At 34.9% G+C, this 15928-nt stretch overlaps 1 protein-coding gene across 1 annotated transcript in view; it reads right to left on the reverse strand.

The window, feature by feature from the left end:
- Window positions 1-15928, reverse strand: part of Sos (Son of sevenless guanine nucleotide exchange factor) — a 231250-nt gene that overhangs the window by 119329 nt on the left and 95993 nt on the right. Inside the window, exons 15-17 of the mRNA XM_081728247.1 lie at window positions 14377-14533; window positions 5189-5296; window positions 4399-4554 (exon numbers count right to left, since the gene is read on the reverse strand). Coding sequence (XP_081584373.1) covers window positions 4399-4554; window positions 5189-5296; window positions 14377-14533 — 421 coding nt within the window. The remainder of the gene's footprint in view (window positions 1-4398; window positions 4555-5188; window positions 5297-14376; window positions 14534-15928) is intronic.

The following is a 15928-nucleotide window of genomic DNA, read 5'->3' on the forward strand; positions in this document are numbered from 1 at the left end:
ATAGCATATTTTTATATAAATATGTTTATTTCTTTAGAAAGAATAATGCGATTCTTATGAAACTTAGAGGGCTTACTAAGTATAAATCAAGCTAACATACAATATAATTTGTGTGTTTATATACCTAAGGGTATTCGAGCTACAGATATGAAAATGGTAAAAAAAAAAAAAATAAATAAATAAATAAATAAAAAATAAAATAAAAAAGGGGGGAAATTTCCCGAAAATTCCTCTGTCACGGGAAAACTGAGGGTGATGGAGAAAAACTGATTGCAGATTCGAATTCTACGTGACAAGTTCTATTAGAATCGGGTATTTTCATTTCTGTGCCAAAATCTTGTTGGCTAGTGTTATTACTAAAATTTTGACGAACACTTACTATACTTGATTCCTCTTACTCACTTGCTTAAATCAGTCTATAAGGCAAGTGACAGAACAGTCTAGTAACTAACTTTCATCACAGCTTGGGTAAGGGTAAATAGATTCAAAGTTTTTCCTTTTGTTATTTAATACAACTCTCCTTGGTTCTCTATTAGTAGAGACACGATTTTACGGTGACACGCGAAAATACGAAATGTTTCAGTTTTGTATGAATATGTTGTGTACCTAAAAATTATTATATTTTTTTATTATTTGTTAGGCTATATAACGCGCGCGATTAAACGCGAAATTCTGTCGAATTAGCGAAATTTGCAACAGGTCTCGATATTCCACGAAATTTACGCAAAAGTGACAATTTTTCGACGCTTTTACGATTTATTTACTACCATTATTTCTCCCTTCTGCATACTTGACCGTGAGTAAACGCTTAGTGATGAAAATTTACACGTGTTTTCTTTGTACGCGCTGATTTTGTTTAGCGTGAAAATGTGTGAAAATCACGTGACAAGTATTTGCATTCATAGATCCTTCGTGGCCACATGGCTAGAGCTCGTTTTGGTGCGCGTGACCGCAGGATCAAACCCTGCTGGAAGCTTAAGCCTCGGTTACAAACCCGAGTAAATGGTTCGAAATCCACTTTGAACAGTAGGTTCCCGTTCTATTCAAACGCTTTGATTACGGTTTTATTTTCATCATTGCTTAGCTCACACTATTTCAGCTTTGTGCATCTCACGAAATTATAACAGAATTTTTCATGGTTCAAATACTACTTTTAAATTTTGTTCCCTGTACATATGGTGGGCCAGTTAGCTAGAACTTTATAATTTTCAACTTTTTATTCAATGAGGATACTTAGTGTTAATTTTTAAAAAACTCAAGTATTGTTTAATTTAGCCGTGAATGAGCTCATGTCATGATGATTGATGAGTGTGGAAATTAAGGTGAAATAAAAGGTAACTAACTGCAATTGCCAAGGAAAATAGTGTTCTTACATTGAATTTTTATTCACCGATTTTATCCTCCTTTGCGTATATTTTTATAACGAAATTACGAATTCCTTTTTAACACAAAATCGTGTCTCTATCTATTAGTATTAATATTATGAAGTATTTTACAATTCGAATCAACAATCAACGATAATTTTCGAACACATCTTCCATTCTAATAAAACTTTGCATGCATTCTTCTTGAGGATTAGTCTGTTGTTTTGGGTTGAAATCCGTTAATAAATGGGTACGTTCACTTCAACTTGGTAAGTTTGCGCATATTCATCCCACTATCTACTTTTCTTAGGACTGAAACCGGTTAAGAATAAGGTAGTGATTTTGCTTCTATTATATATATATATATATATATATATATATATATATATATATAAATTTTGTAAATATTTTCAGACGTTTCTGAAAAGTAGTGTGTGTCTGATTTCAAACGGAAAAATTACTCTCATTGCTTGGAGTTGAAATTCGTCATGAGGCAAGAAGGTGACTCAGGGATTTCTTCTCTCAGCTCTGGAAAGGTATGCTCATGCGCTATTATGTATGCTTTTACTTCAATTTTATATTTACCTTCACTTTCCTATTTTTAATAATTTTGCTGGCACTTCAGCATATTAACGTCAGAAGCACTTGCTTTTATATTATATTATATTATATTATATTATATTATATTATATTATATTATATTATATTATATTATATTATATTATATATATATACCCCGACTTCATGGCGTAAAACGTGATTTTGTGGATAGTAAATGATACCACGTCATGTGTTGCACAAATGGCGTCAATTATAATCATGAGAGCACCTCCTCTACGTGTATGATTAACTACTAGCGAGGGGCGAGGGATACATGCAAGATCAGCTTGGTAGTGACGTATTATGTACAGTACGGAGTATTTTCTAGGGCAGTACACATCAAATGCAGAGGGAGTATAGAACATCGCACAAAAGCATCTGCATGGCATGATGGCTGCATTATCGGAAGACCAAGAATTGGTTAAAGTTGACAACGTGTAGATGTGATGTCAACGAGGTGAGGTGCGAAGTTGAATGTGTCTGAGTGTGGTTTCGTGGCTTTGGACAAGACTGTACGAGAACGAAAACATTCGAAGGCAATATGGGGTTAGTCGACCACGTACCACAACCCAGCGCGAAGAGTGCTATCTAGCATTAGATGCCCCACAACGTCCAACCAGCAATGCATGCTGCATCAGCTCGGGATCTTGCAGCAATTACGTATCTATAGGTACAAGAGGTGTCCTTTTATGCAAGGCAACACGTTAGAGGCGCCTCACACCATAACATGGTCAAGACCCCTTAACATGGTGTCCAGCTCATCCTAAGTAGACTCACGAACAGTGGGACTAGGTACTCTTTACATATGAGTCCCGGTTCAGTCTGGAGAGTGGTTTTCAACGACTATACATCTGGCCGGGATAGTCGCATTATGACCCTATCAATTTTATGGAACGATCGTTATGGTACTCCCGGATTGTGGGCTGGGATGGCATCGTGTAAGAACCACGAACAACACTGTATGTCTTTCCGCAGGGTACTGTTATGTGTGCGATCTACCGGAACAATATGTGGAACATCTTATCATCTCTAGGGGGTTGGGAGGAGTGACATGTAAAAGTAGTCGAAAAAGACCGATATTAGTGTCGCCTGTATAGCTGTTCGGAATGATCACATCCCATAGTAATGCAATGCTTCTGGAGATCTCAACGAACTGAAGTCAAACCAGATAGACAGGATAAACCAACACAAGGTAGGTGCATTACAGTCGCCATTTGCTGTGTTTCTGTGTCATTTGACCTTCAGTAGCCCTTAAGTATCTTTCTTACATGTCTGATCTTGCAGATCGCATAGGTCCCCTATATTCAATTGTGTGCCACTTTCCCATGGTGTCCCTTTTCTGGACACGATTGTGTATATATATAGTTAGCTCATTCCAAATTACAAGTGTCAAATTAAAACAAACTTAGCCACTACATTAAAATACCTACTACAAATTAACTGGTATTACATTGCCTACTGCATACTGTAAGCCCTCCTCTCTTGTCTCTAGTTAGAGCGCATGCTTTGATGGACACGGTACCGGGTTTGATTCCTTGTAGGAGAGGATCGAACATATGACGTGGTTCAGATCTCATTTTAAATTATAGGTCTATATAGCCTCGCTGCCCACAAAATACATAAATATAAATCAATCGATCAATCAATGAATATTACAACCTACGTCTTACATCAGTAGATTACATCTGGGTATTTCAAATGCAACGAACTGAATACAATATAAATTATGTACGTTAGCCTAAACCTAACTATTCATGGACAATAACTATTCATACACTCAGATTTGATAAAGATATGACGCTGCTGGCAGACAGTGAGAAGAAATCGGAAGGAGGTCTAAATGGACCGCAGAAGATGCGAGTTCAACAAAATAAAATTTGATACGAAAGAAGAAAAATCACAATAACAGATCAATGGGGAAAATTGTACAGGAACTTTTGCTACTCAGGACGTAAAATAACAAGCGACATTAGATGGAAACAAGTCTTAAAATCCAGAACAGCTCAAGTGAAGACACTTGAAGAATAGCACAAGCTTCTGACCGGAAACCAAGAAAAGCTTATGAATATATATGGCTATGAAACACAGAAACTGCGATAAGAAAAGCAAATAGAAGCCTTTAAAATGTGATAGTGATACCGAAAATTATAAAATTAGAGCGCTGGATACAGCACCAAATAAAAGTTCTGAAAACGGCAGGAGAAAAAAAGATTATTCCAGAAAGAAAACATAGAAAGGTAGGACAAATTATGACACACGGAGGAATCATACTATTGGTTGTGGAGAGTGTTAAGAGAATGAAAAATACAAAAAAGAAGGCTAAGATTAGTATATATATCAATCAAATAATACAAGATGAAGGGAAGAAAAACCATATAAGGTGATTACAAATTTCGGAGAAAAGAAAACAAATAAACTGTAATGATTTACTTACATTTGTTGTGTGCTTGATCATCCGAAGAAGATTAGGCGACGTCTGCTCTTTATTCTTCTTAGTCCATACACTTCCTACGAGTTCTGAAGGTTTCACAGCACGATACAAATCGAATTCTAATAACGTTAATTGACGAGCTATTTCTATAGGATGAAGCTGTAATACAAAATATTGAAAAATTACTATAAAATCGTTATCATAGGTCAAAACATGAAAATTTTTCAAGAATAAAAATGTGCATTCCTGCAACTGGATAGAAAAATGCTACGCACAAATTATTGTCAAATGACGCACTACATTTTTAGTTTTGTGCCACTTTGTAAGTGCACACCGTCAAGATTTCATCTTGTGGCTTCACAAATATTTCTTCTTTTCTTTTCTGGTGTATGTGCGTGACTGTCAATGTATGAAAAGAATACTTTTAATATTAACAACAGAATAAATAAACAAAACAAACTACTCCCTCTATTATTATTATTATTAATAGTAATAATGATATCCCTTAAAGGGGTTGTCAATAGGCAAAATATGGAATTCTGTACTATCCATTATATTTCCGACTCTGTACCATAAATAAGTTTCCACGGTATACACTGGAATAAAATTATATATGAGACGATAAATACATGATAGGTGTATAAGTTCCCATGGTATATATTGACATAAAATGAGTGAAGATAAAATAAAAGGTAAGTAATAAAAGCAAGACCATAATCAATTAAACTAGATCACAGGAAAACTTAGGTGATTTCATATTCAATTAATAGTAAGAAATTAGTATGAATCTTACCGTTAAAATAGTCCATTCTTCCTCTGGACATTGTATATGTCTTTCTATAGGAGGAGGCGACCTGTCAAACGCAAATGTTATTTCCCGCTGCTGGTCAGTTGGATCCGACTGAAAGAAAGAAAGAAAAAAACTTTAAAATTATTGTGAAAGTTCACTTTGAACTAACTGATTAGTATTTCAATCAATATACTTACAAGGGACATCACCCAGTTGTCCGGCTCCGATTTCAATGAAATTTTTATTGCTGATAGAGGACATGTATTCATTACTTGTGATGACAGAAATTTTTGCCATCGTGCATGTTTTCTATTTTTTAATAATTTTTAAAGGTTGTGATCTGGTTAATAGAGATTACTGCAGAAGTCCCTTACTACCCTTTGTAAACGGAGTGTTAATGAAAGAACAACCATGTAGATACGTATAGGGCCTAGAGGGAAGTCGTATGGTACGTATGACCTTGATGGCAGCCATCTTGAAATCCGCCATTTTGAATTAAGGTCAAGTTTTTTAAATGGGAATAGGGTAATATGATACATAATTTCGGGCTAGAATTTAATCAGGAAAACAGTGGTGAAGTTAGTTTTAAGATGCGCTCATTTGGTGAAAAGTTACAGGCATATTAATTGTTTATACTTACTATGTGCCTAAGTCCCTTATCTCCGCTTCTAACCCGCGTATTAATGATTATAAGTGGATAAAGGTTTCGGTAATACATATTATGCCTAGAGGGAAGTGATACGATAAGGATATCATTGACGGCAGCCATCTTGAAATCCGCCATTTTGAATTAAAATGAAGTTTTGAAAACTGAAAACCATAGCATGTGGCACCAAATTTTAATAGTAAATTTTCCCCAAAAGCCAATGGTATGCTTAGTTTTGTTCTATAGTTAACTAGTATGAATTTATGACTCTTCTAATATGCACGAAACGTCCATTATTCGATCTTTCAAATTGGCAACACTCCTAATTTTCATCGCATGTTTTAAGATTCCAACTGGCACTTTGCAATTGTTTCCATGGCTTATGTTTTCTAAATTTATTACATTTTTTTAAGAGTTGCGATTTGTCAGTTCATGGATAGTGTTGGGATAAGCATCCAGCAATCTTTCTGAATTTTGAAGACTTGCCATGTTATTATTAATTTCCTAGGCAGTGTAATTATTTATTTTAACCCAAAGTACATGAGGAACCTATGGACCTATGTGATGTAAACAAATACAAATGAAATTATAAGAAATTGGTGTAACACGAACTCACAATTATCATGAAATGTAGCCTACATGTTGCGGAAACGACAAACAGTATTTTTTTTTTTAATAAATACAACTTTACAACTTTAAAGAAACACCAGCAATGATAGAAAATATCAAAGAGACGTAATATGACTGTTCCCAACACACTGTTTGTACCATGAACAAAATACGAAAACAGGTAACTTGTTTATAAAAAGGTGTAACTTAATCGAGTTCCTGATCAATACTGATTATAAATCTTACAAACATGAACCATCGACAACAATAACTAGAAAACGAATGACTTTTTTGTCTGAATAGCTAAAATATTGCGATAGAAAATAAATAAATAAATAAATATACAATCTATATATATAAAAGAGAACGCACAAATCCTTTGTTACCTCATCACGCTAATACGGCTGAACCAATTTCTTTTATTTTTGGGGGGTTATTAGGATTTGGACCCTAGATGGTTTTTATCATATCACTTTAATTTTTAATTACCAGTGTCTTGAGATAATTGACCATTCAAGTGTCCATAACGTACAAATCCTTTGTTAGCTCATCATAGCTAAATCTAACCGTATTTATATGCAACCCACATGACCGTGTCACTCGGCGGGTTAACATAAATGACAGGCGATATAATGTTAACATTCTTCTATGGTTTTTATCATATCACTTGAAAGCGAAAAAGTAAAAATTATCTAAGTAACAAAGTTTATTGCGTTCCAGGGTGACCGCAGCGAAGCGGGGTGAACGCTGCTATCTATATATATAAAAGAGAACGCACAAATCCTTTGTTACCTCATCACGCTAATACGGCTGAACCAATTTCTTTTATTTTTGGGGGGTTATTAGGATTTGGACCCTAGATGGTTTTTATCATATCACTTTAATTTTTAATTACCAGTGTCTTGAGATAATTGACCATTCAAGTGTCCATAACGTACAAATCCTTTGTTAGCTCATCATAGCTAAATCTAACCGTATTTATATGCAACCCACATGACCGTGTCACTCGGCGGGTTAACATAAATGACAGGCGATATAATGTTAACATTCTTCTATGGTTTTTATCATATCACTTGAAAGCGAAAAAGTAAAAATTATCTAAGTAACAAAGTTTATTGCGTTCCAGGGTGACCGCAGCGAAGCGGGGTGAACGCTGCTAGTAAACAAATAAGTATAAAACAAAACAAAAGACCATTGATTTACACAACAGTCATATTTCGTTTCCTTTTTTGAAGTGAATTTTCAACTTATATCTCGTCTCATCTACTATCCATTACAAGCTACGTCTCCGGTATTATCTAAATGCAAAGTTGGAGTTCTTTCGTTCTGCTATGATTCATGTCAGTAAACGAGTTTTTGAATTGCAGGTATAGGAAATAAATAATTACATTGTCTATGAAATTAATAATTACATGGCAAGTCTTCAAAATTCAGAAAGATTGCTGGATGCTTATCCCAACACTATCCATGAACTGACAAATCGCAACTCTTAAAAATGTAATACATTTAGAAAACATGAGCCATGGAAACAATTGCAAAGTGCCAGTTGGAATCTTAAAACATGCGATGAAAATTAGGAGTGTTGCCAATTTGAAAGATCGAATAATGGACGTTTCGTGCACATTAGAAGAGTCATAAATTCATACTAATTAACTATAGAACAAAACTAAGCATACCATTGGCTTTTGGGGAAATTTACTATTAAAATTTGGTGCCACATGCTATGGTTTTCAGTTTTCAAAACTTCACTTTAATTCAAAATGGCGGATTTCAAGATGGCTGCCGTCAATGATACCCTTATCGTATCACTTCCCTCTAGGCATAATATGTATTACCGAAACCTTTATCCACTTATAATCATTAATACGCGGGTTAGAAGCGGAGATAAGGGACTTAGGCACATAGTAAGTATAAACAATTAATATGCCTGTAACTTTTCACCAAATGAGCGCATCTTAAAACTAACTTCACCACTGTTTTCCTGATTAAATTCTAGCCCGAAATTATGTATCATATTACCCTATTCCCATTTAAAAAACTTGACCTTAATTCAAAATGGCGGATTTCAAGATGGCTGCCATCAAGGTCATACGTACCATACGACTTCCCTCTAGGCCCTATACGTATCTACATGGTTGTTCTTTCATTAACACTCCGTTTACAAAGGGTAGTAAGGGACTTCTGCAGTAATCTCTATTAACCAGATCACAACCTTTAAAAATTATTAAAAAATAGAAAACATGCACGATGGCAAAAATTTCTGTCATCACAAGTAATGAATACATGTCCTCTATCAGGAATAAAAATTTCATTGAAATCGGAGCCGGACAATTGGGTGATGTCCCTTGTTAGTTTTCTTCACCCACGAAACTTCATAATGTACTACAGGGTGGTGCACAAAATGATCCACCGTTTATTTATTTATTGTTTATATTTTTGTTATCATTTCAGATGGGCCGGAAATCAAATTTTACACCTCAACAGTAGCAGCAGTATAGCATGGAGAAGCAATTGAACAAGCAAAACAGGCCTAATTCGTGACATTATCGCTAGAGGACTTGTTGCAAAGATAGCTGATAAGGGGAGACTTACAACGGAGCAGCGATCACCAATTATACTTAATTTTTTTATAAATGAAAATGAAATCTTTCATTTCAACGTCCTACGATTATGCCACGTAGGGTAAAGGAAACTGATAATGAGAATAAATGAAATAGTGGAAATAAAAAGGTGGGAAGAAACGAGAAAACTTCGAGAAAACCTAGGCACACGGTGTTCGTCCATCACAAAGTTCACTTGCCGCGAGTTGGGATCGAACGTGGAATTCCATGCACCAGAGATGAACGCTCTACCACTGAGCCATCGCGGCCCCGCTTTACTTTTCACGAAACACAAAGTATTGCTGTGGTTCACTGGCATTTTAAAGAATAGGTTTCATACCCGGTAGACACCCTCCAACAAAACCATCTGCAGACTGTAATAAGAAATCTTTGCGTGAAAGAACAATACTGAAACCGAAGTGTCCTCGATAAAACCAGTGTGTTTGCCGCAGAATATCGATGTGGTAAGAGTTGCAATACAGGAGTCCCGACAAATAAAGGGTGTTTAAATCCCAATGTTACTTTTAATTTGCTAAATAAACGCACAAAATAATGGGAAAGTAAAAAAAGTTTAATACTGGAATGAAAATAACACGTGTTCCGATTAATAATGGAAGATCCTGTTCAGACAAGTGGTCCCCTCCGCTACTGCGGCAAATTATCAATAAATAAATAATGATGAATCATTTTGTGCCCCACCCTGCACATTAACATGTAAGCCAGGGTACATACTTGTCATATGCCGTAAAATTAACAAGAGTTGCTGACCTAATGCGATGTGCTATTTACTGAGAGGCAAATAGTTTCAGTGAAACTCACTTTCCTCAGTTGACAAATCTTCGTGTAACACTTTTCACATCCCTTTATACAGTAACGTGCTCTACGTGTAAAAAATCTCGTTTACTTGAGTTGAAGCCGAGTATGTTGTTTTTCTTTCTTCCAAACCATTAACTGTAAATATCTTCAAACTAAGTATTTTATAGGAAATACTGCGAAAGAAATATGTGGAAAAGAATTTATAATGTTAACATTGTTTACTGAATATCACTGACTCGTAAAAATGCGCTTCATGAGCAAACGCTGCCGATCCAACTATAAACGCGTAGATTTTAATAATTAAATACTTGAAATTTTTGGAATGGAGTTTATTATTTTGTTTTGATATGGACTACAATACTTTTGCTGTAATATGCACTTAGATATATTGATTACCACTGATTCTTTTATTCTAGTGAGAATCTAGATATAATGAAGGGTAGCTTGACCTTAGAGCGTGATTACAGAAACTAAATTGACTTTTGAGAGTGATTACAGAAACTAAATCATATTCTTTACCTGAATAGTGAGTATCTTCAACTACAAAGAGTAACACGCATGAGACTCAAAACAAACAACACATAAGTGTTCGCACCAACTAACCAACTCATTTATTTCGAGTGAGAGTATGTGTACAATTTCTATGTCACTTTTTGCCCAGTCTAATTTCTCAACGGAGTAATTGTATCACTGTCAGTTGCAAAACTGGTATTTGAAGAATTTTGTAAATAATTTATATTTGTACTTTTTCTTTTTAATGGTAATACTTCTTATAAAGCTGCTGTTTATTGGTGAATTTGTTGATTATACAAACCCATTCCTTTGTTCAAATTTAATTCTGGATTCTCGCTTCTGATGAAATAAAATTAACGTTTTTTTCAACTAATGGTGCAATTTTTTAAATGACTTTTACGTCCTTCATTTTGTGTTATAACAAGCTGAGAAGTTTCAATAATCCAGAGATTGCAGTCTCTTTATCTTTTGCATTCCAAACATTTCTTTAATTTCAGTTTATTATTATTATTTATTTTATTTATTTATTTTTTTTTTAGTTGTACTGATACTTATTTTGAAGCATTTAAAGTAGATTTGGTAGACTCACGAGTGGGCCAAATAATGTACAAAATAAATAATAATAATTTTCTTCACGAATTTTCTAAACTTCTAGATTTAACAGAAATCTTGAATACTGATTTGAAACCTACTGTTTGTAGTCTCTATATCAAGCCTGGCCAGAGAATCATCCACTATAGAGAGATCCACTATAGCTACTTTTACGTTTACCTTGGTTGTTTCTGAGAACTTCAAGGCCTGTTATACTACAAAGTTTCTGTATACTAGCCGTTTTTATATACTTAATTCTATTTTCTTTTTCTTTAATTGTTCTTCGAGACCTTAGACAAACCACTCTACATCCCTCACAAGAAATGTAAAAAACTAATCCAAACATTCGACTTATTTTTATTAAAATACGGATTTCATTTATAATTTTATGGCGAACTAGTTTTGCACAAAGATTCGCCCAATGAAGAAGGGTGAGCTCATTGAACCTGTTTTAGCTACCAATAAATAGCACGCCACATTAGGTAAGCATCCTTTTCCTTAATTTACATTAAACTTATTGACTGGAGTTTTGCATTTCTTTTGAGTACAACGAATCCAACCGGAAACCACGCGCGCTTGCCAATATACCCTTACAGAAGAAAGAAAAAACATCGAAAAACGAGAATGTGAAATGAACTACTTATCAGATAACAGTGAAATGAAATGAAATCTTTAAGTTTTACGTCCCACGGTTATGTCGGTTACGCTAAAGGAGACGGTGATGATGAGAGATGAGTGAAATGGTGGAATGAAGAAAGTGGGAGGAAACGGGAGAACCCCGAGAAAACCCACGAGCACGGTGTTTGTCCACCACAAAGTTCACTTGGCGGGGGCTGGGATCGAACCCGGGACCCCAGGCACCAGAGGTGAACGCTCTACCACTGAGCCACCGCGCCCCCCTATCAGATAACAGTGTCACACACATTACACACATGAAAGAGAAACAACATAAACGCTTTTGCTTTGCTTCATCAGATAGGGAGGGGAAAAGTAACCACAATTAAACATACGAAACTAAGCTGGGGAGTGTTCTGATGGTATATACATGTATGTACCTTCGGATCTCATGTTTGAAGTACCTACCTTGTGCCTTTAATTACTATCACAAATCCTATGCACCCTGTTCTGTTAATCTGTGCAATCTAGCTTGTTGCTTGGGAATACATGTGCCTAAATGATCCCACAATATTTCAATATGATTGTAGTTAGCTTTGTGAGCACCAGATATCATTTGTGTTAGCCTGTCGTTTCCTTCTGCTCATATCCGTTGTTCACAGATGCAGAAGACTTGCTGTTACTTGGGGTTTGGAAATGTCGCCTTGCAACACAACAGCTTGACCGATTATATTGTGTCAAATACAATACAGATACGAAATAGGGTGTTTGGTTAAATACGAGTTTAGCGCCCTTTTAGCATAAGAGACGTGAACCTACAGTTTAAAGGTGGAATTCGAACCATCCTGAGCTCAAATTTCAATATTCTCCCACTGAGAATCAAACCAAGGACTCTGCACACCAAAGGCTCACGCCAGCCACTAGACCAGCGTGAGGGCATAAAATGTTGGTTATTCCTTTGAATCCATATTTTATACCCTCAATTTTGTAAGATCTAATACACGATATACTCCCTGCACAATAACAAAACTTCAACAATGCTTCACTTCAGTTTGGAAACATCATCTGATCAACAGAGTGGCACATTACAACAACATTGACTCGAAAAAGCCAAAGCTTTCATTTACCGGTGACTTTTCTCCTTCGTTCCCAATCCAATCAACTACTAACTAGTACGAGTATTGAACATATTTTATTTTTCTTCGTGCTTTTAATCGTTCTTCTGGACAGAATTTACATGGTTCCCACACAAACTAAATAACCGAATTCACAGCTTTTCCACCGTTTACACGGTTGGGTGGGCACCCACAATATATCTTCTTATATGAATGAAATCGACTTGTGTTTGACAATGTCTTGAATCAACTCCTGTTATCTACATGTTGAATTACCGAGTTCTTGCGTTTTGTCTGAATAAGATTTATAACTTATGGCTAAATTAACAATACCTAGCATATATTTGCACTTTTAGTTTACCCTGGGAATAATTTTGGGCCTTCTTGACCGACCTCGAATAACCGTGATCTTTAATTTTTTTTTAATTCCTGAATGCTGAGTCGACCTTCAACAGTATGATTAATTCTTAAGATTGATTTAAAGCGACATGTTTTGCCGATAGATGTCACTATTGTCTTCGTATCTCTGTTATGTATTTTTTACCTTTCACGAAAATTCACTATTTTTCTTACAAATTTCAACATACAAGCTTCGAATTTTTAGAGAAGGAACTTCATAACCTATCAAAGGCAAGACTCTGTGCCGATTTTTTACTTAGAATTATCTTGGTTGTTGAAATGGATATAAAAAACTTTAACAATGAAAATGTTTCAACAATGACGAAAATTCTACATAAAAAATCGGCATGAATTGTTGCCTTCGAAGATATGAAGTTCCTTGTCTATAAATGTGAAGTCTCTAGGTTGAAATTTGTAAGAGAAATTGTAAATTTCCGTGAAAGGTAAGAAATACATCAGAGAAATACGAAGATCATAGTAACATCTATCAGCAAAACTTGTCCGTTTACAGCAATCTTAATAGGCTGTGGCCTGTTCCACTAACTCAAGAAAAGTTCTGGGCATGTCTCTGGGGGGAGGGAGGAGAAACAAATTGGTTCTCCAGTGTTATTTTATATATATATATATACAGCACAATTTACAACAGACTTTACTACGGGACAAAGTGTGCTCGTGTGTCTCAGTTCACAGTACACCGTTAGATATGGCTTTCACAGAAGACTGCTCACATGTGTTAGTGTGATCATCGTCACTGGACTCTGGAGTGATGTGTTAGTAGCCTATCTGTAGTGCACACGATGGAACCTCGTGAGTGCAACAATACTAAACAATCGATTGTTGGAGGGAAGTCAATACTTCCGTGTTCCTCTCCCACGATTACCCTTTCACACATGCTCACCGGCGACAGCACATCGTTCTTGGGTGGTGTCGGGGAGACTGCAGTGACGAGGTGTATGGAAAGCTGATATTCAGCGAAGTGAATATGTATTGCAGACCCAGTGAAGGCCAGTGCGTCTCCATAGACGTACAAGTAAGCAGGAAAACTTGAGTGTGTTTAGCCACTACTTGAGTCCTGTTGCTGTATTAACAAAATCTGCAAAAGTATTTGAATGTGATGTATTATTGCATGACTGTAATACAAAGTTATTTCTCCCTGTATTTTATACCTAGTTTATAGTACGTACCAATCCGTCAATTTTAACAAATAAACTTTTAAGCATATCCAAATATCTTTTATAATGTTGAACATATACATTAAGAAAGTTATCAGCTAATGATATAACTTACCCTTCGCTGTACAATTTTGAGCACAGAGTCCACCCACTTCCTCATAGATTTACCATTTACAGTGTCTAGGAATTCGTGCAGTTTCTCTAATAACGATGGGTCCCTCTCGAAATCATAGAAGTGATGATCTACCCAATGCCTCAAAACATTTAGCACCCTGAAAAATAAAATAAAATAAAATAACGCTAGATATGAAATAAAATAACTATTACAACAAAAATTCACGAAGATATCCTTAGCACTGTGTATGATCATAGAAAATTCTTTGTTATAGAAGAAAATACCAAAAGGCATGTACTAATGGTCTCATCACAATCTCGCGTGGCCAAAATCACGCGGGACGAAATTTCGCCGTCCAAAATCTCGCAATAAGAAATTTTGCTATAGCGATTTCTTTAGTGAACAATGTTCAAAACATCGCTGTAAGTATATACACTAAAAATAGCATACAGTTAAACCTCCATTAAAAGATATCTCCAGAATATGGACATTTATTGTCCTCTCAATTTCACCGACATTCTCAGATGTGGACATGGACAGTCTTCTTCCTCCCTTCACTCCCGCAAGATGTTATTAACATGCTATTTTATCTTCTCATAACGGACAGGAACTACTCTCAGTTTAAACATATTTAGCACACAAAATTTCGCTTTTGCAATTTAAAAATAAAATTTGAATACAGTACAGTAGACAGAAAATTCATTTCAAATGGTTCAGTCGTTTTCACGTGGTGGTGACACAAACAACATCGATTTGAATGTGGAGAAAAATATAGAACTTGCCCTCTTTTCCCCTTGAAAGATGATTTTAGAAAACACTGAGACACGTCTTCACTTACTTATTAATGAGGAGTTTTATCTTCGTAATTTAATGGATTCATGATATATTAAATTTCTGGCATAAATTTTGAACCCCCGATAGTATTCACAGTTCACTTTCACCAAATAATTTAATTAAGACAGATTTGATGAATAAATTTCTCCTAATCAGGGTTTATTATATATATATATATATATATATATATATATATATATATATATATATATATATATATATATATATATATATATATATATATATATATATATATATATATATATATATATATATATATATTTGAACCGTCAATTTTTTTCGCTTTTAATTTCTAAATTGAGTATTTTTGGATTCTGCTTCTTCTTCTTCTTTGTATATTATTATTATTATTATTATTATTAATATTATTATTATTATTATTATTATTATTATTATTATTATTATTTAGACCTTAGAAACTCATATATACAAGGTGGACAGTTAACTTGATACATCCTTTTAACTTTTCAACTAATATACAATAAAAAGATAAAATTTTGTACCATACAAATATTGACATGGGATATTGTTTGACACTGTGACTCCATAATGTTTACAGTGTTGCCAACCCAACATAAAATTGTAGTTTTTTTCAAATGGCACTACGTCAAGTCATTACATATTTCAAATTTATATGTAAAACGAAAACATACGATATCACACTTGTAATGCAGTGTTACAAACTACGGACGCTAAA

Source organism: Thermobia domestica, chromosome 10 (genome assembly GCF_964235325.1).
Source record: "Thermobia domestica chromosome 10, izTheDome1.hap1.1, whole genome shotgun sequence".
Taxonomy (NCBI): domain Eukaryota; kingdom Metazoa; phylum Arthropoda; class Insecta; order Zygentoma; family Lepismatidae; genus Thermobia; species Thermobia domestica.